Source organism: Rhineura floridana, chromosome 5 (assembly GCF_030035675.1).
Source record: "Rhineura floridana isolate rRhiFlo1 chromosome 5, rRhiFlo1.hap2, whole genome shotgun sequence".
Taxonomy (NCBI): Eukaryota; Metazoa; Chordata; class Lepidosauria; order Squamata; family Rhineuridae; genus Rhineura; species Rhineura floridana.
Genome location: NC_084484.1, coordinates 135,491,966 through 135,515,609, shown reverse-complemented (window position 1 = coordinate 135,515,609; position 23,644 = coordinate 135,491,966). Strand labels below are relative to the sequence as shown.

Below are 23,644 nucleotides of genomic sequence, written 5' to 3'. Positions count from 1 at the left end.
TGGAATGATGTGATGGAGCCCAATATAGAGAAAATCTATGGAATTATCTGCAGCCATGTGACAATGGAAAAACTTTTAAGAGATGACCCAGTGTATTTTGAAAAAAAGAACAGAGATATGATTTTACAGCAGTATTTCAGCAACCTATTCAGAATGGATGGCAAGAAAATATTTGGGATAGAGGTAATCCCCATCAGACTCTTACTATATGACTATGGCTTTGACAGCAAGATTATTATGGAATACTGATAATGGAAGATTGGATATTGAAATTACTGGACTTAACAAGACTACTGAAGATGGAAGATGGAAAATGGAACTAATAGAGATAATAGAACAATGGCTACTGAAATTATTGAACCTAACAGATTCTGATGTGATGGATTAATTGAAATGTTTATTTTGACTATGGTTATGACAATAAGATTATCATAATTAGTAATGAGATGGATTAATCGATATGCTTATCTGGAAAAAAAAATTGATAGATATATTTCTTAAAGAATTGAAACCTCTCTTTGACTTTTTGTGGAAAGAATAAAGTAATGTTTATGAGATTTGATGATTAAGTAAGATAACTACTGGAGGAAAGTGATTTTATAATATGACTTAAGAGACAGGATTGTTATATATTATAGACTTATAACTGATTTGATCTTTGACAAATGGGAAGTCAATATTTTACTCTTTATTTTTTATTTTTGTTTTTTTTTTCTTTTTTTCTTTTTGTTTAACTATTTTTGATTTTGTTTTTTGTCTTTGAATGTTTTATGATTTTGTCTTGTATGTTTTATGAAAATCTGAATAAAAATTATTGGAAAAAAAAAGAAACAGAAGCATCTGATCACCTTAGGAAAGGACAAACTCTTCTTGCACAGCTTTGCTGTAACAAATGCCTGTCGCCCTTCTGCCTCTCGGGAGCTGCCACCCCCGCTAACACCACCTCCTCTTTCTTGGCGGTGCCGATAATGATAATGTTATTTATTATTTAATTTTTTTTGTTATTATAATGTTATTTGTTATTTAACTTAATTTTTGTAAATTGTATTGCTTTTATTGTATTTTTATTGTATTTTTATATCTGTGTTTATTTTTCTTTGTAAGCCGCCTTGAGGGCCTTTGGCCGAAAGGCAGGGTATAAATAATAATAATAATATAATAATAATAATAATGAATTTACTGAATTGTATTCTGCTTGCTGAGGTGAGTGTCCCTTGTCACCTATTGAGAAGGACTTCTAGAAGCTTCTAATGGGTGTAACTGTTGCAATAAAAAAGTTGCAGGTGTTTTTGCCACTTTTTCTGTCCTTATCCAAACCTCCACATAAGACCTCACTTTTTTCCTTAACCCTCTAGCAAGCTGTTAGAAAGCTTGGAAGAGAGGTAGGGTTTTTCACTTGAGTTGAGATTTATTTGGGTTTTTTTTTAAATAGCATACATTTCTCCTCCCATCTGTCTTTTTTTCACTGACACCTTTGTGCAAGTGAAACAACGCTCTGCCTTGCCTTGGAATAGAGAGTCTTCTGGCAGGCTACAGTTTAAAGAAGGTAAAAAACAAAAACAAGTATGTCAGGGGCGGAGTTTGGATGCCTGCATGATGGCAGGATAGAGTGGGAGCTCCCAAGCCCTAGATTAAACCAACCAAATAAAAAACGATAGAAGACAGCACCGCAACGATCCCCAAAAGGGGATGTCAACAGGATTGCCCCAATATAATAATGATCTTATACAGTATTTTGCAACAACAGGGAAGAAAAAGAAGGTAGCCTCAGTCAGATCAGCAAGCAACAAAAAAAAATGGTGTCGGTTCCTGCTACTGTGTCTACAAGGGTGCAAACGGACGAGGTTGCGGTTGCGCAACTTACAAAAGAGGATATGGCTCACCAATTTAAGTCTTTTAAACAAGAAATCCTTGACTGCTGGTCGACAATATTAGAAACAAAGTTAGGGGAGCTGTGTAACAGGATTGAATCGGCAGAATCAACAACAACCAACATGGCAGCCCAGTTAAATGCTCAAGAGGAAAGAGTTGAAAAGTTAAAAACTGAACACAAAAATATGAAACTTAAGCTGGAGGATTTGGAAAACTGAAATAGAAGATTAAATCTTTGTTTTCGTGGCCTGGAAGAAGAAACAGAAAAAGATAACATCAAAGACTTTATAATACATTGGCTGAATTCACTCCTCACGGATTTAACATTGAAGGAGGAAGATCTAGACAGGGTGCACACATCACTTGCCCCTAAAAGGAAAGATAGCCCTAGGGATGTAATTGTCTGTTTTGCAAAATATACCATGAAAGAGAATTTGCTCACGTACTTGAGAGACCTGGAGGCAGTGAAATGTGGAGACTCTGTTATTCTGGTCCTACAAGACCTGGCCTCCGAGACACTACGAAGGTGAAGGCAGATGAGACCCTTCACCTTAAAGTTTGTGGGTTGAAACAATGTTGTTATGGTTAATGAGGGCGATGAGTCTCCTACTTGACCATGGCAGACTTATGAAGAAATAAGTCCGTGTATCCACATAATTTAATAACAATACACTAGCTTCTCTAAAGTTATATAAAAGATTTAATTTTAGCCCCAGTGTTACAAACCCTCTGGATAGGGGGTAGTTAGCATGTAAAATTAAAGATCCTGAGTAAAGTAAAAATTTGCTCAGATACATTGAGAAGTGATATGCTTATATAGCCACCAGGCCCTAATATTTGGGGTGAGATGAAGTTGCAGTTTATAATTAGTGTTCAGTAAAATGAGTGGGGGGAGGGAAACAGTGTTAAAGAAGAGGACAAAATAACTGGTATAAGGGTAGGATAGGTAACATCTTTGAGAGGCAAGAAATTAAATCAAGACTAAAATGATACGGATATTATGGCAAATGAAATAAAAATAACTAAACCGAATACAAAAAGGTTAAGGGACAATAATTAAACGACACAGACTTTATAAGTTGATATGGGAGTTAAAACCAAAAGTGTTAATGCTGCAAGAAACACATAAGACCAAATCAATAGATGGATTTTTTAATAGCAAGAATTGGCAATATAAGTATCTGGCAAAAGGTAGAGGTAAGGCAAGGGGAGTGGCAATATTGTTTCATGAGGATATGTTCTTTGAACCAAAGAGAAGCAAGATAGACAGCCAAGGGAGATTTTTATTTGTAGAAGGGATATTGAATAACTCAAGACTGGTCACCTTTGCCACATTTTACGCACCCAATATGGGTCAGTTAAATTTCTTCCACAAAATGCTGTGGCAACTACAACGTTTCACAAAAGCAGAGGTCATTTTGGGAGGTGACACTAATTTAAATCTACAGGGGATGGGCGGTAAGAGAGCACACAAAAAAGAAAAAAGAGGTGGGATTGCAATTTATTTATTTATTAATTAATTAGATTTATATACCGCCCCATAGCTGAAGCTCTCTGGGCGGTTCACAACATAAAAATCCAATATACAATTAAAATATATATTAAACAACTTAAAAATAAAGTAATAATACCAGAAACCTAAACATAATTGAACATATAAGCAGCTACAAAACTCAACACTAAAATATTAAATATTTAAAAAGTATTAAATTGGTAAATATTAAGATGTTAAGATGTTAAATATTAAAATATTAAATATTAACATATTAAAATGCCTGGGAGAAGAGGAAGGTTTTTACAATGACTGAAGAAACTCTTAAAATGGTTAAAGAGAGAAGGAAAGCAAAAGGAGACAAACACAGTAAGAACCTTAAATGCAACAATACAGCGACTAGTACATAGGGACAAAGAGAATTACTACAATAGTTACTGTATAGAAATAGAAGAGGACAACAAAAAGGGAAGAACAAGAGCCCTATTCCAAAAGATTGGAGAAATAAAAGGGAAAATTAAACTATGACTAGGGATTTTGATTTACGTAACTTTAAAGCTGACAATGAGGACATAGAACTTGTCAAGGATTATCAATACCTTGGGACAGTCATTAACCAAAATGGAGACAATAGTCAAGAAACGAGAATTGGTAGAAAAAGAAGGATCCCCAAACCAGGAAAGCAAACATGAAAATTCATGAATTTGTAACAAAAGGAAGATCTAAGGGAAGGCTGGTCTGAAATAAATCCTGGGAAATTCAACCACACCTTTCACTCTAGGCCAAATGGCTCATTTTCAAGGCTAGATTCCCTCATTGTCTCTGACTCCTTGCTGAATTGGGTACAAAAAGTGGACATAAGGGTAATTCAGGTTACAGATCATGCCCCTGTAAGCCTGATTATAGCAGATTCGTTGGGAGAACCACAGTGTAGCAGTTGGAGACTTAACCCACTGCTTTTGACCTCATAATTGACTAAGGAAAAAATTAGGAAAGGTTAATCTAATTATTTTAAAGACAATGCAGCAGAAGAAATAACAAAGGAAGTCAGATGGAAGGCTATGAACAGGGTATTTGCATTAGTGAGAATGTGGCATGGGGTATTTGCATTAGTGAGTGGTCCTATATAAAAAGTGTCAAAAACCAAAAAGGGATTAGAAAAGAAATTGGCTTTACTCACTAATGATTACAGACAGACAGGTTCTCAGAGGATTAGAAGGGAAACAGAAAGGAAGAGAACAGAAATAGCCTTAGCAGACAATGCTGAGTATGTTATATGTTAAACAGAAATATGATGAAAGTGATGAAAAAGCTCAAAGATTCTAGCAAACAGGGTGAAAAAGAGAAAAAGAAAGAATATAATTGGAACTCAGGACAGACTGAGTCAGTTTATTTTAATAAATCTATAGGGAATTCCCTGGCAACGTATTTTGAACAACAGTATGAACACAAAGTCAAAGACAACCAAAAGATAATCAGACAACTGCTGGCCTCCCTGGTATATCAGAAGAGGAACAAAGGTTACTGTGCTCCTATCACAGAAGACGAAATAAGTGAATTTATTGAAAGACTGGAACTGAATAAGGCTCTAGGGCCTGATGGCTATGCTGGTAATTTCAATAAGGCATATTAAGACATATTACTGCCAGCTATGGCAGGCCTGTTTAATTTGATGGTTCTAGGTTGCCCCCGACTTGGTCTCAATCACATATAGTCCTACTATTAAAACCTGGCAAGGATCCCTCCTCCCATGATTTTTATAGGCCAATTTCACTACTTAATACAGAATATAAGATTTTTACTATTATTTAAACCAACAGATTAAAATTAGTAATTCATTGATTGGCAAAAAAACCTGCAGTTTAAGAACGTACCTATAGCCCACAGATATATTAAGCTGCATTAACAGAAGTATAGTTTCCAAATCGCGCAAAGTATTAGTTCCCCACTATTCAGCACTGGTTAGGCCTCATCTTGAATACTGCATCCAGTTCTGGTCTCCGCACGTTAAGAAGGTTGCAGACAAACTGGAACAGGTTCAGAGGAGGGCAACAAGGATGATCAGGGGACTGGAAACAAAGCCCTATGAGGAGAGACTGAAAGAACTGGGCATGTCTAGCCTGAAGAAGAGAAGACTAAAGGGAGATATGATAGCACTCTTCAAGTACATGAAAGGTTGTCACATAGAGGAAGGCCGGGATTTCTTCTCGATCGTCCCAGAATGCAGGACACGGAATAATGGGCTCAAGTTGTAGGGAGCCAGATTTCGACTGGACATAAGGAAAAACATCCTAACTGTCAGAGCCATACGACAATGGAATCAATTACCTAGAGAGACAGTGGGCTCTCCGACACTGGAGGCATTCAAGAGGCAGCTGGACAGCCATCTGTCGGGAATGCTTTGATTTGGATTACTGCATTGCGCAGGGGGTTGAACTTGATGGCCTTACAGGCCACTTCTAACTCTACTATTCTATGATTCTATTATATTTCTATCAAACTTTAAAAAGCAGGAAAATTGGGAAGCTATAGTGAATGCACCTGACTTCCTCTCTGAGATATTGGACTGCCCTACAAATTTGTCAAAATGCAAACACAATTTGGGTTGGTCTTTCACAGTCCAATCCACTTCCTGTGTAGTTCGGAAGAATTTGGTAACATGTGCCTCTGAGCACTTTGAATTTTCACAAATTTGCAGGGCAGTACAATATCTTAGAGAGGAGGTCAGGTCTCCTGCTCCCCTGGTTCATTCACTATAGCTGCCCAATTCCCCTGCTTTTTAAACTTTGATAGAGGTTTCTGTAGGCTATAGGTATGTTATTAAATCACAAGGTGTTTTTGCCTATTATTGAATATCTCTGCTTTTTAATCTGGGAGGTAAGAAATGGGAACCTGTGCAAGCTTGCTGAGAACGGATTGATCATTTGCCTGCTTATTGATTTCAGTGGGATTTACTCCCCCACAGTCATGCTTAGGATAGGTGAAACTGACCACAGGGGATGGGGAGGAGAGGGAGGGGAGGAAGGGCAGAGGGGAGGAGGGAGATGGGAGCAGGAATGAGAGGGAGGGGAGGACAGGTTTGATCATTTGCATGTTTTTTAAGTTCTGTGGGTTTACTCCCATGCAATCATGCTTAGGATAGGTAAAACTGACCCGGGGGGAGAGAGGGATGGGTGGAGTGGGCAGGGGAGAAGGAAGAAGGAAGAGGGGAGGGGAAGAAGAAGGGAGAGGAGAAGGAGGGGAAAGAAAGATCTGATCATTTGCATGCTTACTGAGTTCAATGGGATTTACTCCTACGTAATCATGGTTAGGATAGGAAAAACTGGCCATGGGGAGGAGCAGGGGGAGGGGGGAGGAGCAGGGGGAGGGGAGAGGAGAGGGAAGGAGAAAGGGAGGGAACAGGGGAGCGGAAGGAGGGGGAGCAGGAAGGTGGGAATTGGAGGGGGAAGTGCAAAGGAAGGGGCAGTGGAGGGCAGATTTGATTATTTGCATGCTTATTGAGTTCAATGGTATTTACTCCCGTACAGTCATGCTTAAGATGGTAAAACTGACCATGGGGAGGAGGGGAAGGAGGAGGGAGAGGGGATTAGACGGGGTGGGGAGGAGCAAGAGGGAGGGGATTAGTGAGAAGGGAGTATAGGTTTGATCATGTGCATACCTTTGAGTTCAATGGGATTTATTTCTGTGCAATCATGTTTGAAAATGGAAATGTACTGCCTTCAAGTTGATCCCGACTTATGGCAACCCTATGAATAGGGTTTTCATGGTAAATGGTATTCAGAGATGGTTTACCACTGCCTTCCTCTGAAGCTGAGAGGCAGTGACTGCCCCAAGGTCACCCAGTGAGCTTCACGGCTGTGTGGGGATTCGAACCCTGGTCTCCCAGGTCATAGTCCAACACTGACCGAGGAAGGGACAGGGAAGGTAGGAGGAGGGAAGGAGATTGGGTGAGTGGGCACTGGGCAGAGGGAAAACCCCTTTCCTTTCCAAAAGGAAAACATTGTGAACAGTATCATTACGTTTCAGCCTTTCCTCCACCTTTTTATTCTACAGCAGGCACATGTAGCCTCCCACCCAAATTTAAACCAAAGCTGTCCCTGGCCACATCCACACTAGACGTTTATTTCACTTTGGACAGTCACGGCTTCTCTCAAAGCATCCTGTGAAGTGTAGTTAGTGAAGGGTGCTGAGAGTTGCTAGGAGATACACTGTTCCCCTCACAGAGCTTCAATCAGAGCAGCTGAGTGTTAAACCAGTTTGGCCACTGGAGCTCTGTCAGGAGTCCCCTGACAGGAATCTCTTCTCAGCACCCTTCACAAACTACACTTCCCAGGATTCTCTGAGGGAAGCCATGACTGTCTCAAGTGAAATCAAAGTCTGGTGTGGGCGTGGCCCCGATTAGGCAAGCCAAGCAGCTTGAGTCTGGCTTTTAGAACACTGACTGAGCATGCCCAACATTATCATTCAGTTCAATGCAAAAGTTCTTAAATTAATTAAAAATCAGCCAGGCTTTTTTTAAAAAACTTTTAAACTGCAAGGGATGAGAGGGTTGTTAAGCAAGCGTATGAGTTCAGGACTATAAATTTTCTAAGGTTTTGTTTTGAAATGAGCTTATGGGAAGCATCAGAATGGCTTGTGGGTATTTTCAATTTAACATTGCAGAATGTGAAAAATCCACGCTGGCTATAGTGTACAGCCAATCTCATGGCTGTATAATACAGAAAGTAGTGAACCCCGATCAGTATGGTTTTATCCCTGGTCATTATATAACTGATCCAGTTTGGAGATTAATCAGTAAATCACCCTTGGCCCTGTTAGTAATTGATATACTTAAGGCCTTCAATAGTGTAAATTGGCAGTTTTTATTAAATTCATTAAATGTGTATCAATTTGGCCCCAAATTTTAAGGCATTACAATCCACATATGCATCGTCCACAGCTAAAGTATGATTCAATACTATGGAAAGCAAGGAGATAAAATTAAATGCAGGCACTAAACAAGGTTGCCCTTTATCCCTTTTATTATTAACTTTGGTTATAGAATTTTTGGCAGGTAGGTTGAAGATTAATTAGGATATTAAGGGAGTTAAAGTGGGCAATGCTATTGGAGGTCACTGATTCATAGGGTTGCCGTAAGTCATGATCGACTTGAAGGCATACAACAACAAAAAGTGGACAAGAAAACACTTATTAAATTTATATGTTGATGATTTACTTTTAATGATTTCTAACACTTTGGAAGCAATGTCTGATGGAGAGTCAGTTGAAGAAATTCAAAAGAGTCTCAGGTTTAAAGGTAAATTTTACAAAATGTGATCTACTGTTGTTCCATACCCCCCCCCAAATACCCAAAGTCGCCTTTCAAGGGACCTTCGAATTTGGTTTATTCTCACTTTCGGTACCTGGGGGTCCAAATTGCTAAAAATCTTAATAATTTTTTAAAATACAATTATGTCCCATTATGGAAAAATATGCAAGCAGACCTGCAGAAATGGTCTCAATTGACCTTGTCTCTCTCCAATAGAATAGCTCTAATTAAAATGAATATTCACTAATAGGCAAAAAAAACCGACAGAAAAAAATCCAAAAGGGGTCTGGTTTTTCCCCTCTCTTTTTAGACTTTCTATTCTCTCTGACTGTTTTGTGCATCGCCATGAAAATTTAGGAGGGTTGTTAAGCAAGCATTTCTGAGTTCAGGACGATACGTTTTGTAAGGTTTTGTTTTGTTTTCAAATGAGCTTATGGGAAGCATCAGAATGGCATGGGGGGTATTTTCAATTTAACATTGCGGAATATGAAAAATCCACACTGGTTATAGTATACAGCCACTCTTGTGGCTGTATAATTCTCCCTAAATTTACATATATATTTTATGTTCTTCCCATAATGATCCTTTTAATTGTTTGAAACATTGGCAGCATAAAATAGAATTCTTTATTTTCAAATCTAAAAATCCCAGAACAGCTAAAAATCTTAGGTACAGGGGGACAAAAGATGGAGGGTGAGGTGTCCCAAATCTGTGTCTTTATTACGAGGCATATCAGATCCGTCATCTCCTCTCCTTTCTGGATTCCAAGATGGAAAGGCATTGGGTACAAATTGAAAAAAACATTAAAACATTACAACAATGTATCTGGAGCACTATTTGTCAGGAAGGAAGGAAGAAAATGGACAAGCTCCACACATTCAACACTAGCTCAGATTGTACAATATGGAAATACAGGAAGGAAACTTTCTTACCAGGATGGTCCCCATTGATTCCCATCCGCTCCCACCCAGACTTTTTTAGACCAGATAGGCAAGTGGATGAAGCAACCCTATTAGATTTGACCATCTACAGGTTGCAAGATTTCTATATCAATGCACAGCCAATCCCAAGAGATATTTAGAAAAAAAATCTAAGGGATAAGGGTTTCCCTTGGCTCCTCTGGTACCAGCTTAGCTCCTTTGTCAGAAAGCCATTGGTCAGATCACAAGGAACTCAAGAGTTGACTGTGGGGGAGAAGTTCATTTTATAATGTGAATCAAATGAGAGGGAACTAGTTTCGAAATCATAGAAGTTTTTATTGGAGAAGGATATGGGTAATCCTATGTCTCTAAAAACATATTGGGAGCATGAGTTGGGGATAACAATAGAGGAAGAGGAATGGAAAGGGATGTGGCTAAAATTTCCCTACAAATCAACAGCTGCTACATTTCACAACACAGCCCTAAAACTAATACAAAAATGGTACATGACACCACTTAAATTAGCATGAATAAATAAAATCTCCTCCTCTGACTGATGGAGAAAGTGAAGTGCAATGGGCTCCATCAAACATTTATGGTGGGAATGTACAAAAGTGCAACATTTTTGGTCTAGTAAATTATAAAGATAATGGTATAAAAAAATCAATCTTACCATGGAACTGGCAATGTTAAATTTATTTATAGGTGAAAATCAGGGGACTCATTATAAAAACTTGCGGCTAGAACAGTTATAGCTTGCTTGTGGAGAGATTTGGAGGGCCTGACAATGGACTGTTGGTACAAAAAACTTTGGGAAATAGCTCAATTGGAGAAACTTACGACAAAAATATGCATGTCTAAAGAAAACAAGAAAAAGATGACTTTACATCAGATTGGTGGCCATTCATTGTATTCACAGCTGGAGGCAACGTAACTCGTCAAGTCCCAAAACCATTCAAAACTTTATGGACAGTCCAAATGATTATTCTATTATTTTGTTACCATATGTATCATTGTACAATATGCTTGTAAAGTATAAGGAGGAATTACAGAAAAAAGGATCCCTTTGGGAGGGAGGGAATGTATGTGTTCAAAATTCTGATATTGTTATTTCTTTTCTTTTTTTTGTTAAGAATATTTGTGAAAAATCTTTTAACAAAAATATGTCTTGCCTTACTGCATTCTAGAGTACAGATGAGGGAAATCCTTGCCTCTTCTGGAGACCCTTTGTGCATGCCAGAAGAAATGATAAAAGATTGACTCCAAAGTCAAGCTAAAATTTGGGGAGGAACCCAGGACACTATCTAAACTCTATCCTAGCCCAAATAGGAGCCACTTCCTCCAAATACTCAATTTCCTCATTTTTTCTGTCATCCCAGAAAAATATAAAGGAGCTATCTAGGTACACTCACTATGTATCCAGTACACCTTTTCCCTTTTCTTTGAAATACAGGCTACTGTGCTTTATCAATTGCTTTTGAAATTTCTCTCTCTCTCTCATTTCTATATTACATGCAAACTCACACCATTACTTTTATACTTTATGTATGTAAATTATTATTTTCAGCCACAGTTGCTTATATACAACTTATGCTTTTTTGGTAAAAATGATGTGTTAGTACTCATATCTCGGTAAAAGTGCTGTAGGTGTCAGCACAAAATGGCTGCCATGGGAAGCAAAAGGGAGGTGTCAGTACTCTGTACCAGTGAGTACTATCACAAAAGAGCACTGAATACAACAATATACAAGTTCCTTCTAGACAAGAGTCTTCAAATTTTGGCTGGTGTTGGTAGTTCTGACTGTGCCTTATCCCTGAAATCAGAAAAGGAGTGAAAAAGAAACCATTTTTTTACAGAATAAGTTCCTTTTTCTCTTCAATGTTTATTTGTACCCTGCTTTTCCCTCTGAAAGGAAGCCCAAAGTGGCTGTTTTAAAATAACAAAATACTGAGAAAACTGACCTTCAGTACAAAATACCCAGATTAACTGAAGACTTATTCTGAGCAGCTTATTTTATTTAATAACACAGATGTTTCACTATAGGAAAAAGACTGGCAATTTCTCCTTAGGCATGTCTAATGAGCCATTATGACAGCAATTAAACACTAACCACTGGTAAGTAAGAACTGACACTATTACAGTATGTTCCCTTCATCAACTCATTAATTATACAGAAGTTAAATTTGCAATGAAGTTTGATTAAATCGGAAATGTGGCTGCTAATGCAAGAAAGCCCAATGCTCCATTTTTCATTAGAGTTCGCTTGTTAAGGGTTACACTTTAGCTGGAAATGCATGATTTTTGTATTTTTGGGGGGTCATATTCTTCATCTCCAATGAGGTGTAGGAGGTACAGTAGTTCAACCAACAGCTGTAAAGGTAACATCTGCACTTTTGCCTCTGTACTTATTTTAACAGCTGCTGCACCTAAGGGCCCAACAGAGAGTGAAAGGAGGTGAAAGGAGGGAGAGGGATATTTTTAATTCAGTCATCACCACTTCTGTAGCCTCTTTAGCATATGAAGTACTTAATAATTCTTCTGATTTTATCACAAAAACAAAACAATGTGAAAGTAGCACCTAAAAATTATTGACAATAGGTTACAATGGGCACAATCAGTAAGAATCTACTTCCTGAAAGCTGATTAGAAATCAAAGAAGCATTGGACTCGCTGGTAATTTCCATGTGTTTATTAACTTTCTTTGAATGGTTTCTATTTAAATACTTAGGAACAACTTAAGTTCAGGTGGGCAAAGTTCAGACTTGTCAGATCTACTTTGCTTTTTCCTACAACCTTTGTGAAGAAAAGGATTTGCCTGAAATTACAAAACATTACATAGCTCCACCATGGACATCAACAGAAAAAAAAAATCCTGTTGAGTAGAAGCAACAGGACATTCCTAACTGTGACACAAAATATGTTCATGTGGAATGCTTTGTGGGGGAAAAAGGAAGGTACATATTTAAATAAGACCACAAGTCAAATATTTCCTAGTAATGTTATAGTTCTGGTTGGGGGCGGGGGAGAGAAGAGAAACAGTAAAGGTTCACTTGTTCTGAAAGAAGAGTGAGAGATGATGATTCACCTTATCTTCCTTCTCAAGCTGAGGTTTTATTACTGGCTTAGATACTTATCAGATGAGTGTTTAGGAGTGCTGACCATTTGAGGAGATTCCCTCCACAAACACAAACACAGACACCTCCTTCTCTATGCCATCCAATAATTTCTTTAAAAAAAAATCCTTGAAGAGCTCATGCCTTTTAATGCTGTTCCTTATAATTCTCACTAGCTTCTTGATCTGGCACTGAATACAGTCCCAGAGATTTCTGCACTTATATGACAAAGTGTGCCAAAGCACAGGATAGACTGGCAATTGAATCTTATTTCAACACTGGTGATGGGATAGCATCCTCCATTGTACCTGAGGCAGCACAATAGTATGGAGGGGCTATGACAAGCCATGTAGCATATACAGGTCTGTCCTCCAACAGAGGCAAATAAATAGGGAGCTGCCACCCTCTCTCCCAGCATCTGCTATCTGAGGAGATCATTTTACTTTGCTTAACGGCAGGCTGTCCCTGTCAAAGTGGGAGCAAAAGTATTAATATTTCACAGCATATTCCTAAAGCTGATGCTGCTGAAACACTAGCAAAGCAATCAGCGAAAAAAAGATCACAAGTAGGATAAGAAACTTAACGATAATATGCATTTTGGTGAACGTATAAAAGAAACACAACCTACCTGCCATGCTGTAAGACAAGATGTGCACATCAGATGCCCACAAGGCTCAATCTTCACATCTTTGTCATTCTCTGCACAAATTTTACAAAGCTGGAATGTGGAACCCATTTCACAGTACAATTCATATTGTTCCTGAAAATGAGACTATTGCAGTTAAGTGGCTCTGGAGGGTCTTAAGTTAATAGAAGTGTAAAGAACTACTTGACTTCTGACACAGTCTGAGTTTTGTAAGCAAAACAGTGCTTGAGATAATCCAATTTCAGAGACATTCATGTGACATAAAATAATATGTATTTATTTCAGTACATTAGAGTTCTAATTCCATGCAGATGCTCTATATAGTTAACACAATTTCAACATTTTGTTGCTGTTACCAAGTTAAATTAGTTGCTGATGGGGTGGATGAGGAGAATACAGTCTGGGTGATTGCTACTGTCAAAAACAACTTTCCTTAGAACTTTTACTCAACACTGGTTGGTATTAAAGAAAGATCTAGTAGTAACCCCTATCTTAACTCTGATCTTTGTTCTGTCTATGTTCTGGAAGAGATACATATTTTTCTCATGTAAGGATCACCTCATAGAAGCTTCTACAATGGGGGGGGAGGGGAACGACATCCAAGAGACCTGGAAATTATACCTGAAAGCAACAAAATGAATTATCTATTAATTCCTCCTAATTTGCCACGGGAAGGCAAAGGTCAGGTTCCAACAAGAAACTCCTTCAATTTCCCTCTACTGGGGACCAGAACTGCAGACTAGTATATATTTTAGTATTTTCTAGCAAAATCTTGCCTTTCAAGTTCTGCTTTTCTTTTTTAATTTTCTTGTCTCAGTTTTTATAGTGTGTGAAATACAAATCAAAGATTTGTTAGGAAATTATAATTATCCAATATCATCTGCAGTACGTGTTTACTTTTAGAAGGATAATCATCTCTCAGCTCTCACAACATTTGTACTCTGGGTGCCAATTCTTTTTTCAACGTCAGTAAAAGTGAGTAAAAGAATGTCACGTTGCAAGTAGCAATTACAGAATTGTTTGCATTCTCCATATAGCCTGTAGAGGTAACTTTGGGAAAGGGGTGTATGTGGGGTTTTTCCCCATTTTAAAAATACTTTGTACTGCTTATCAGTATATCAACCCTAACAACCACCACCAGATCAGTAACCTCCAGAATGCAGCAAGTCCATAGGAGCTGCACAGAACAAACAGGTCACCCTCATCAAGACAACAAAACCACCAATGGCTGGTGCAGAAAAGAAGTTTATGGATTTCTAGCATGCACTTCCTCATCCTTTTATCTTTTCACCATTTATCACAAAAGATCACCCAAGCCCTAACATGTAAGGTCAACAGAGAGACTCCCACAGGTGTCAAACTGCTTGATAAAAATTGTTCCACGGGCTATGAAGACCACCACTTTAAACACTTGTGTTTAAGTATTTAAGCTTTAAACATCCTCCCTACTAGCGTTAATGCAAACATGCTAATCACTTTTCATGAAGACATCCATGAACATAGATTGTCAAGCAATTATCTTTTTGCAGTGAATATTTTCATATGAATGACATTTTGAGAATTCAAGAATTTTGAATGATTATAGTTGAACTATTTGCTTAATATTATACTGAGCTTACGGTCTAAACTTTTTCAGTTTCTCTGCAAATCCCTCTCATATCTTTCCATCAACATGTCAATAATGAATACCCATTAAGGGCAGATGGTGTAAATGAACATCTGACTGAAGATCTGACATTTAAATCTGTGATTTATTGTTTTCATTAATGCTTTCACTATAAATGAAGTGATAATATGTTACATACCTGTGTAACTTTTATGTGGTCATGTGGGGTTGGTTCACACAGTCCTGTCAAATCTGGATTATAACTCCGCCCATCTGGGTACAGATAGCTGGATTGCAAATAAATAATGTTTGGCATATATGTTAGCATAACTTGAATGTAACGGCAATAAATAAATGTTAGTGCACACAGCATGAATAAAACAGTAACATGTTTTAGGAGCACACTGAACGTATGACTTTCCAAATGAATCTGATAAAAAGTGGGACTAGACAACTCAACTTAGGTTATTCTTGTTTTCTAAAGCATTCTACCATCAAGCTATTAACGAATGGTACATGAGGGTTCTAAAGATTTTTCCCCCTCTCCGCTCAAAACAGATGTTTTCCAGTTCTTCTTGTCCTTCATTGTAAGATTCATGTTTACGTTGTTTTTCTATATACACTATCTGCTGCTAATTATGTCTCACTTTTCATTTCACCATTTCCCTCATCTAAATTCACCATCACCTCCTGTCATCTCCTTATTTTACTGTTAATCAGGAGAACTGCACTGGTTCTCATTCACCTACATTTGGGGCACTGAAGAAGAGTGTTTATAATTTTCATACACAAAAAGGGAAGCAAACACTTGTTGCAATAGTGATCTAATTTAATGTTAGCCAACTAGAAGTTGGTCAAATTAGAAAACACACCACCCCTAGTGCATCTCATCTGACAGAGGACCAAGGCTTTGTATTTGAAGTACTAAATATTTATACTCACAATCCTTCCCGGCTGCCATCAATCAGAGCTTGAAATAAAGGCTTATTGTGAGGTATTGTCTGTAAAATATTTCCATCGCTAGTAACATATCCAATGGCCCACTGTCCTAATCGAGTGCAACTTAATCGGAAAATATAGCTGTAAGACAAAGTCACAAAAACACACTTAAGAACATAAGAAAACCCCTCTTGGATCAGGCCAAAGGCTCATGTAACCTGTGGCCCTCCAGGTGTTGCACTCCCAATACCTATTAGCCCTAGAAAACATGACTAATAATGAGGGACAGGGGAGATACAGTCCAGTAACATCTGGAGGGCCAAAGGTTAACAATCCCTGCACTAAACTACAGTACATTTAAATCATGGTTTGTTGAACAAGCAAGGATCCAGCTGCCAACAAGCACAGACACCACCGTTTTTATTACTGTAACATGCAGGGTAGAGATGCCTATAGCCCACTGTCTACATGTGAAACACGGATCCTGTTAAAACTTATAAAAACCTTCATTTGAAAAAAAGAGGTTAATCCTCGTAATTTTGACGAAAAGCTTAAAATCTGGGAGCAGCATATCTAGAAGGCTCAGTAATTGAAAGAAGGGATCCATGTTTATTATACTTTACTATGTTAACATAATTTGCACTTCATAATTTTAAAAAGCAGTCAGGCTAGTAACACCAGGGTTGCAGTTCTTCCAGTGTGGCCGAGAATCTCACAAAATGTACCAAGTTCACAATTGTCATCCGGCACACAGAACACAAAGTTTTACTAAATATTTAGGCCAAGTGTCCCGTTTCTAATGGAGTATTACGTGAAATGCATTACCTTCCTGGTTTGGTGCTGTATTTTTGTAACCGTGCTTTAACTTCATCGTAAGTCAGAAATGCCATATATCCAGGATGCGTCACAGCTAAGAAGTTCCAGTTCCTTAATATTGAACCCCAAGGCTAAAGAAGAAGAAAAATGTATTTTTGTCTCATCCTTCCTCCAATGTTTATGGTGGCATACGCTGTCGTCTCCCTTCCCCCTAACCTTTCAACCATGTAAGACAGGTTAGGCTGACAATGAAAGTCAGCTTGGATGTAACAATCCAGGCTTACTAAAACAAGGTTTAATAAGTCAGGATTGTCACATGATTTAGTATGTTGTCATGCCTCCATCGGATGAGTCCTCAGAGGAGGATGAGGAGCAGTGGATTGGCACAGCAGACCCAGGAGAGGGAACAAGCAGAATCACCCACGATGCAGCTCCGGACTTCTCACTGCTGGAGAAAGTTCGGGACACAATTGGAGTCCCTCAGTCAGACTTGGAGAGTGAATAGGAGGCCCTTCTGCTCCCTGCAGAGAGAAGACACTGCAAGTAGCACAGCAATGCAGGTGTTTTGGCCATTTAAGGCTACAAGTTCCCGGGAGTCAGTGGACTGAATGCTAATACCTGAACCAGGGAGGTGAGTTTAAAAGGCAGAGGGAGGCCTTTTGCTCTCCGCTGGAAGCAACGTCAGAAGCTGGCATCAGATCCTCGCCAGGCATGCCAGACTCTATCAAGTCTTGAAACCTGGATTGCCTTATTGGAATACTGAACCCTTCAATTGACACTGACCTTGTTTGTGGAAGATGAGCTTGAACATGGAAACTCGAACCCCTAGACCCCCCCCCCTGCTTACCTTCATTCTCCACAAGACTTGGCTGATTTACAATCCAGCCCCTGCCTGGGCAGCTGCCAACTAATTGTTTTTACAACACCATTCATCACCTTGGTGCAACCAGCAAAGACTGACATATGCTAGGAATAAGTGTCATACCTGTGGGCTCCCAGCATCTCTGCTGTGGTTATTTTAAATTACAGTTCCTTATTTTGGACAGAATAGAAAACTGGTTTTGATAAAAACACCAAAGCATCACAGAAGGGGAGGGTGAGTATGACAACTGAACCCAGCTTGGTAAGTTATGGTTTATTAAGTTAGGACCATTGTGTCTAAACCAGTCCATAGAGATTGGGCCAAGGTCACTCAGTAAACATGGCCAGATGTGAATTTGGACTCAGGTCTCCTTAGTCAAAGTTCAACACTCCAGCTAGTCAACAGAATGCCCCCAATGCACATTATTATCTTAAATACATTTTAAAAGGGGAAGATGGGGCAAGAAGAAAAAATAAGCCTAGGTTCACAATATTCACTGTAACGGTAAGAATAGGAATAGAGGGGCTCTAGCCATAATAAACAAACTGAATTTTTTTAAAAAATGAAGCTGAAGATCATTCACTCCAAGAAATCTTTACCGTAAACTAAGTCTCAGTTTTTATTCTTGATCTGAGAGCCCAGATTCATCTTGAGGTTTTTTTCTTGACACTTTCTCTGGACAAAACATTGCAAAAATCTTAAGTCTGATCTGTGACTGTTAACTCAAATAACTATTTTGAAAAGCTTTAAGCAAAGGTTACCTGCAACCAGAGTTATTGAGAGTCAAACTAGATACATCTCAGCTACTTCTAAGACTGTGAAAATTTTCTTTTTAGTTGAACAAAAGCACATGCCAACTTCAGACTACTACTGAATTTGTAGGATTTAAAGAGATATGCTTGGATGTAAACAACCTAGGAACAGGATCTACAATGTTACATTAGTCTCAACATTTTACCTGAAATAATCTTGTGAAGATATCAAATTCAAAAATTGAAATGTAGTCATTGCAAGTTAAATCAATGGTAGATTTCAAAGCCATTGCTTCCAAACCAGAACTAATCAGATGTACTTCATGCAGACACTGACGGAATACCTTCCAAGGCACTATGGTTCTATATGACAAAAACAAAATTAATGTGTTACATGAGATGCTACCATTTTCTAAGTAGTATCACAACCTGTGAAAGGGGGGACCACACAGCTTCAGGAGTACACATCATGTTCCATGTCCAGGTGAAGCATTGCAGTAACCTTCCCTGCCGTTAAGCAATGTGAAACAACCTTCTTAAAGCAGCACCCTGGAGTGGGATGGGGAGAGAATACAGGGGATGGTAGGAATTGATGTCTCAATAGTGAGGAACAGCAAGGCACGTCAGGCTCTTGACACGGTTGCCCCTTAGCGCCCTCTCCAGCACTGTGGAACCTGGTTTGCACCTTGGTACACCAGTGAGTTAAGGGCAATGAAACAGGCTGGAAGACGGCTAGAGCGCAAGTGGCGAAAGACATGCTATGAGGCTGATAGGGCATGAGTAAAGCATCATAACCATGCCTACTGTGTGGTGGTGAGGGCAGCGAAAAAGGCCCATTTCTCTGCCTTCATCACATCCTGAAGTAGCTTTTCCATATTGTCAGGAGTCTGTTGACATCAACTCAAGGAAATGGGAGTTTTAGACCCTTTGGAAACCCACTGTGAATTGTTCACAAGGCACTTTCAGGGTAAAGTTGTTTGCCTCTATAACAAATGTGATGTCCCATCCACATCTACTGTAGTCCCCAATGAGGTGGCCACTGCAACATTGGCTGCAACTTCTTGGGAATGGTTTCAGTTGATGCAGCCTGATGACATAGACAAGGTGCTTGTGATGATGTGGCCAGCAACATGTCCTCTCGACCCTTGCCCTTTATGGCTTATTAAAGCTTGCCAAGGGGGTCTGACCGAGTGGATCCAGGATGTGGTCAACTCATAATTGCAGGAGAGAGTGGTTCCAGCCATCCTGAAAGAGACGGTGATCCAACCGCTCCCAGAAAAAGCCCACCCTGGACCCATTGGTCTGTGACAATTACCGACCGGTCACAAACACCCCCTTCTTAAGGAAGGTAATTGAGAGAGTTGTGGCGCAGCAACTGCAAGTACTCTTGGATGAAGCAGATTATCTTGACCCATTCCAGTCTGGGTTCAGGCCTGGTTATGGGACAGAATCAGCCTTGGTCCCCCTGACGAATGACCTTTATCAGGATAAGGACAGGGGAAGTGCGACTCGGTTACTCTTACTTGATCTCTCAGCAGCTTTTGATACCATTGACCATGGTATCCTTCTGGGCCGACTTGGCGAGATGGGTATCGGAGGCACTGTTTTACAGTGGTTCTGATCCTATCTCCAAGGTGGTTTCAGATAACAGCATTGGCTGATAGTCTTTCGGCCCCCTGGCAGCTGTGTTGTGGGGTGCCGCAGGGTACCATCCTGTCCCTAATGCTGTTTAACATCTATATGTAGCCCATGGGAGCGGCCATCAGGAGATTGGGGCGAGGTATCAACAGTATGCTGATGATACCCAGCTCTATTTCTCTGTAACATCTGAATTGGGAGTAGCTGTGCAAACCCTAGACCGGTGCTTGGACTCAGTGGTGGGCTGGATGAGGACCAGTAAACTGAATCTGAATCCTAGCAAGATGGAGGCTGTGTGGGTTGGTGGTTCCCAAGTTCAGATAATTGGTCAGTTGCCTGCTTTGGATGGGGTCATACTCCCTCTGAAAGAGCAGGTTCGTAGTCTAGAGAGGCTCCTGGATCCATCTTTGTCGCTAGAGGCCCAGGTGTCCTCAGTGGCTAGGAGTGCCTTTTACCAGCTTTGGCTGGAAAGACAGCTGCGGCCGTTTCTGGATTGGAATAGCCTGACCACTGTTGTCCACACACTAGTAACCTCTAGGCTGGATTACTGTTATGTGCTCTATGTGGGGCTGTCCTTGAGGTTCGTCTAGAAACTGCAGCTGGTGCAAAATGCAGCAGCGAGACTGCTCACTGGGGCAGGGTATCACCAACATGTCACCCCGCTGCTGAAAGAATTGCACTGGCTGCCCATTTGCTTTTTTCCACGTAATAGTTTTTGTGCAGGATTCTATCATGAATGCTTTTCTCCTTAGTGATCTCGACATTTTACCTCAGTGTATCTAAGCTACTGTTAGTGATGCTGTAAAGTCTACTACATCCTACAAATATTCAAAGTCCCATTTTGGGGATTAAAAGTAGCTGGATGTAGCGGATTTAAAGAACGACATATTACATGTAAATAAATGTAGCAGTAGTCCAATAACCCTATTAAATTTTCTCTGATAAATCTCCAGCTGGAAATTATGTAGGAAGTGCAAAAACATACTCCCTTTTGTATATAACATATGAAGATGACCTAAGAACCTAGCAACTAACATTTTGTTCTGCAAGTATCAAATAATAACAGTATCCAGTAAAGGAGTCAGAATCAAAACCTGTTTAGAAGTTGTGGCTGTAAGTCCCTGTAACAGTTAAAAACTCACCAATATACTCTGTGAAGATCATGCAATTTTAACAAGACTGAATACCAGAGATATTTTTCAATTTCCTTTGTACCTCAAGAACTAGAAGCATACACAGACCCATTGGCACACTAATTTGTTATAACAAGTACAGCCTTAAAATTTGACCCAAGGCATTTCCATGTGTTCACTTAACAGATTCTTGCAGCTTCTATTGATTGTTGGAGAGTAAGGATTAAATAATAATTTCATAATTTTAAGCCTCAATACTTTTATGCTTTATAAGGACATTTCTTATTGTGGTCTGCTTGGTTTTAATATGTACAAGAGTTACTAATTTTACTTTTTGTATTTTGCATTTCTTGTACAATTCTGTATGGACTGGTCTTTGACTGTAATAAAATAATCAATAAATCAATTAAAAGAGCAATTGATATCCTCATTTGTTTAATGAGGAGATTAAACTATAGTGCAACTTCAACTCACTGGTATTTTATACACTTATGCCGCTGTGTATTTAGCAGATAGTCCTTATTTAAGTATGTCTTGTTTTCCACCAATGATGCTTTACAAAGAAGACTGAAATTTCCCCATTGACACTACCAAAAAGTCCATCTAATCCCCTATTTCCAGTACTAGCTTATCCAGACATCCCTTGGAAACTTATGAACAGTATACAATGATGGTAACCAACCACAGTGGATTTCCAGAGGTACCTTTCCAAAACTAAAAATAATCAAACATGGGAAACTAACTTATACTAAATAAGACCACGGTCCATTTAGCTCAGTAGACACTGACTGGCAGCAGTTCTCCAGGGATGCAGACAGGTATCTTTTCCATTTTGACCTGCAAATGCTGAGGAATGAACCTGGGACCCTTTGCATGCAAAGCACTTGCTCTACCTCTGCACTGTGGCCTTCTCCATTTATGTAACCAAAACCATATTCAGAACATTTTAGTTGAGAATGAAGCCAAGACCTCAAGAGCCAGATAATTTTTCCAAGGTCTTCATAAGTTCTATTGAGTGATGCTCATCTGAGCTGAAGCCATTGCCAACAATAACGATTTTAGAAATACATTTTCGTAGTTTCATTTCATGAAAATTGTGACTTGAAAAGAATAGTGAAAATGTATCTTTAACTTTTATTAACTACAGGCTGGATAATCTGCAGTGTCTGAACCAGTGGTGGCTAACCTGTAGTCCATATATTGTTGGACTACAACTCCCATCTATTTTAACCATCCAATGATTAGGGATGATAGGAGTTATAGTCTACCAGCACCTGAAGGGCCACAGGTTAGCCACATCTGGTCTAAACCTTAAGTGACAAGTATCTCTTATGTACTTGTCCTCATGTATAATTGTTAAATAATTCTAAAAATTCAAAAAAACGTCAAGATACCCCTGAGAAATGTGGCTGTGATAGATGTTTATCTTATTATCATTGTAAGTAACACACAAAATTTGGGCAAAATTGAATATACTTACTTATCACCAAAAAACTTCCTCCAGAATTCTGCAGCATCTGCTTTTGTGATACGAAAGTTGTCACCTTGGAACTGGCCATTAGGGAAGATTGCCTTGATTTCTGCAAGCATGTGACTGAAGATGAGGGACAGTTTTGTGAGGTTTCGCCTGCCAATATAATAAAATAGGGGGTAAACTAAACACAAACTTTACCAAGGAAGTATCTTGTTTTATAAGCCTGGCTTGAAGGAAAACCAAAATGTGAAATTCAAAAATACAAGAAGCAATATGTGCCCCATGTTTTCATATTTTTAATAGCACACCCATACCACAATTATTAGAAAACTGTTTCACAAGAAGGGCCTCACCTGAAGATCTCAAATCCCAGACAGGTTCATGTAGGGAGATACGATCTGTCAAATAGTCTGGACCTGAGCCGTATAGGGCTTTGTAGGTCAAAACCAGCACTTTGAATTGTGACCGGAAACAAATTGGCAGCCAGTGGAGCTGTTGTAACAGGGGAGTTGTATGGTCCCTGTAACCAGCCCCGGTTAGCACTCTGGCTGCAGCTCTTTGTACCAATTTAAGTTTCCCAACAGTCTTCAAAGGCAGCCCCACGTAGAGCCCGTTACAGTAGTCTAAGCGGGATGTAACCAAGGGATGCATCTCCCTAGTCAGATCAGGCAGCTCCAGGAACGGGCACAGCTGGCGCACCAGTTTTAATTGGGCAAATGCGCTCCTGGATACAGCAGCAATCTGGGCCTCCAAATTCAAAGCTGAGTCCAGGGGTACACCCAAACTGCGAACCTGAGACTTCAGGGGGAGTGCGACCCCATCCAGCACTGGTTGAATCCCTATTCCCTGATCTGCCCTCCGACTGACCAGGAGTACCTCTGTTTTGTCAGGATTTAATCTCAACTTGTTTGCCCTCATCCAGTCCATCACTGATGCCAGACACTGGTTTAGGACCTGTACGGCTTCCTTGGCTTCAGGTGGAGAAGAGAAATAGAGTTGAGTGTCATCAGCATACTGATGGCACCGAACCCCAAAACCCCGGACAACCTCTCCCAGCGGTTTCATGTAGATGT

At 39.5% G+C, this 23,644-nt stretch overlaps 1 protein-coding gene across 3 annotated transcripts in view; it reads right to left on the bottom strand.

Moving 5' to 3' along the window:
* Window positions 1-23,644, bottom strand: part of CBLB (Cbl proto-oncogene B) — a 127,388-nt gene that overhangs the window by 61,384 nt on the left and 42,360 nt on the right. For all 3 annotated transcript variants that reach the window (XM_061628141.1, XM_061628139.1, XM_061628140.1), the window contains exons 4-9: window positions 22,578-22,724; window positions 18,533-18,689; window positions 16,722-16,843; window positions 15,900-16,037; window positions 15,157-15,244; window positions 13,334-13,465 (exon numbers count right to left, since the gene is read on the bottom strand). In XM_061628141.1, coding sequence (XP_061484125.1) covers window positions 13,334-13,465; window positions 15,157-15,244; window positions 15,900-16,037; window positions 16,722-16,843; window positions 18,533-18,689; window positions 22,578-22,724 — 784 coding nt within the window. The remainder of the gene's footprint in view (window positions 1-13,333; window positions 13,466-15,156; window positions 15,245-15,899; window positions 16,038-16,721; window positions 16,844-18,532; window positions 18,690-22,577; window positions 22,725-23,644) is intronic.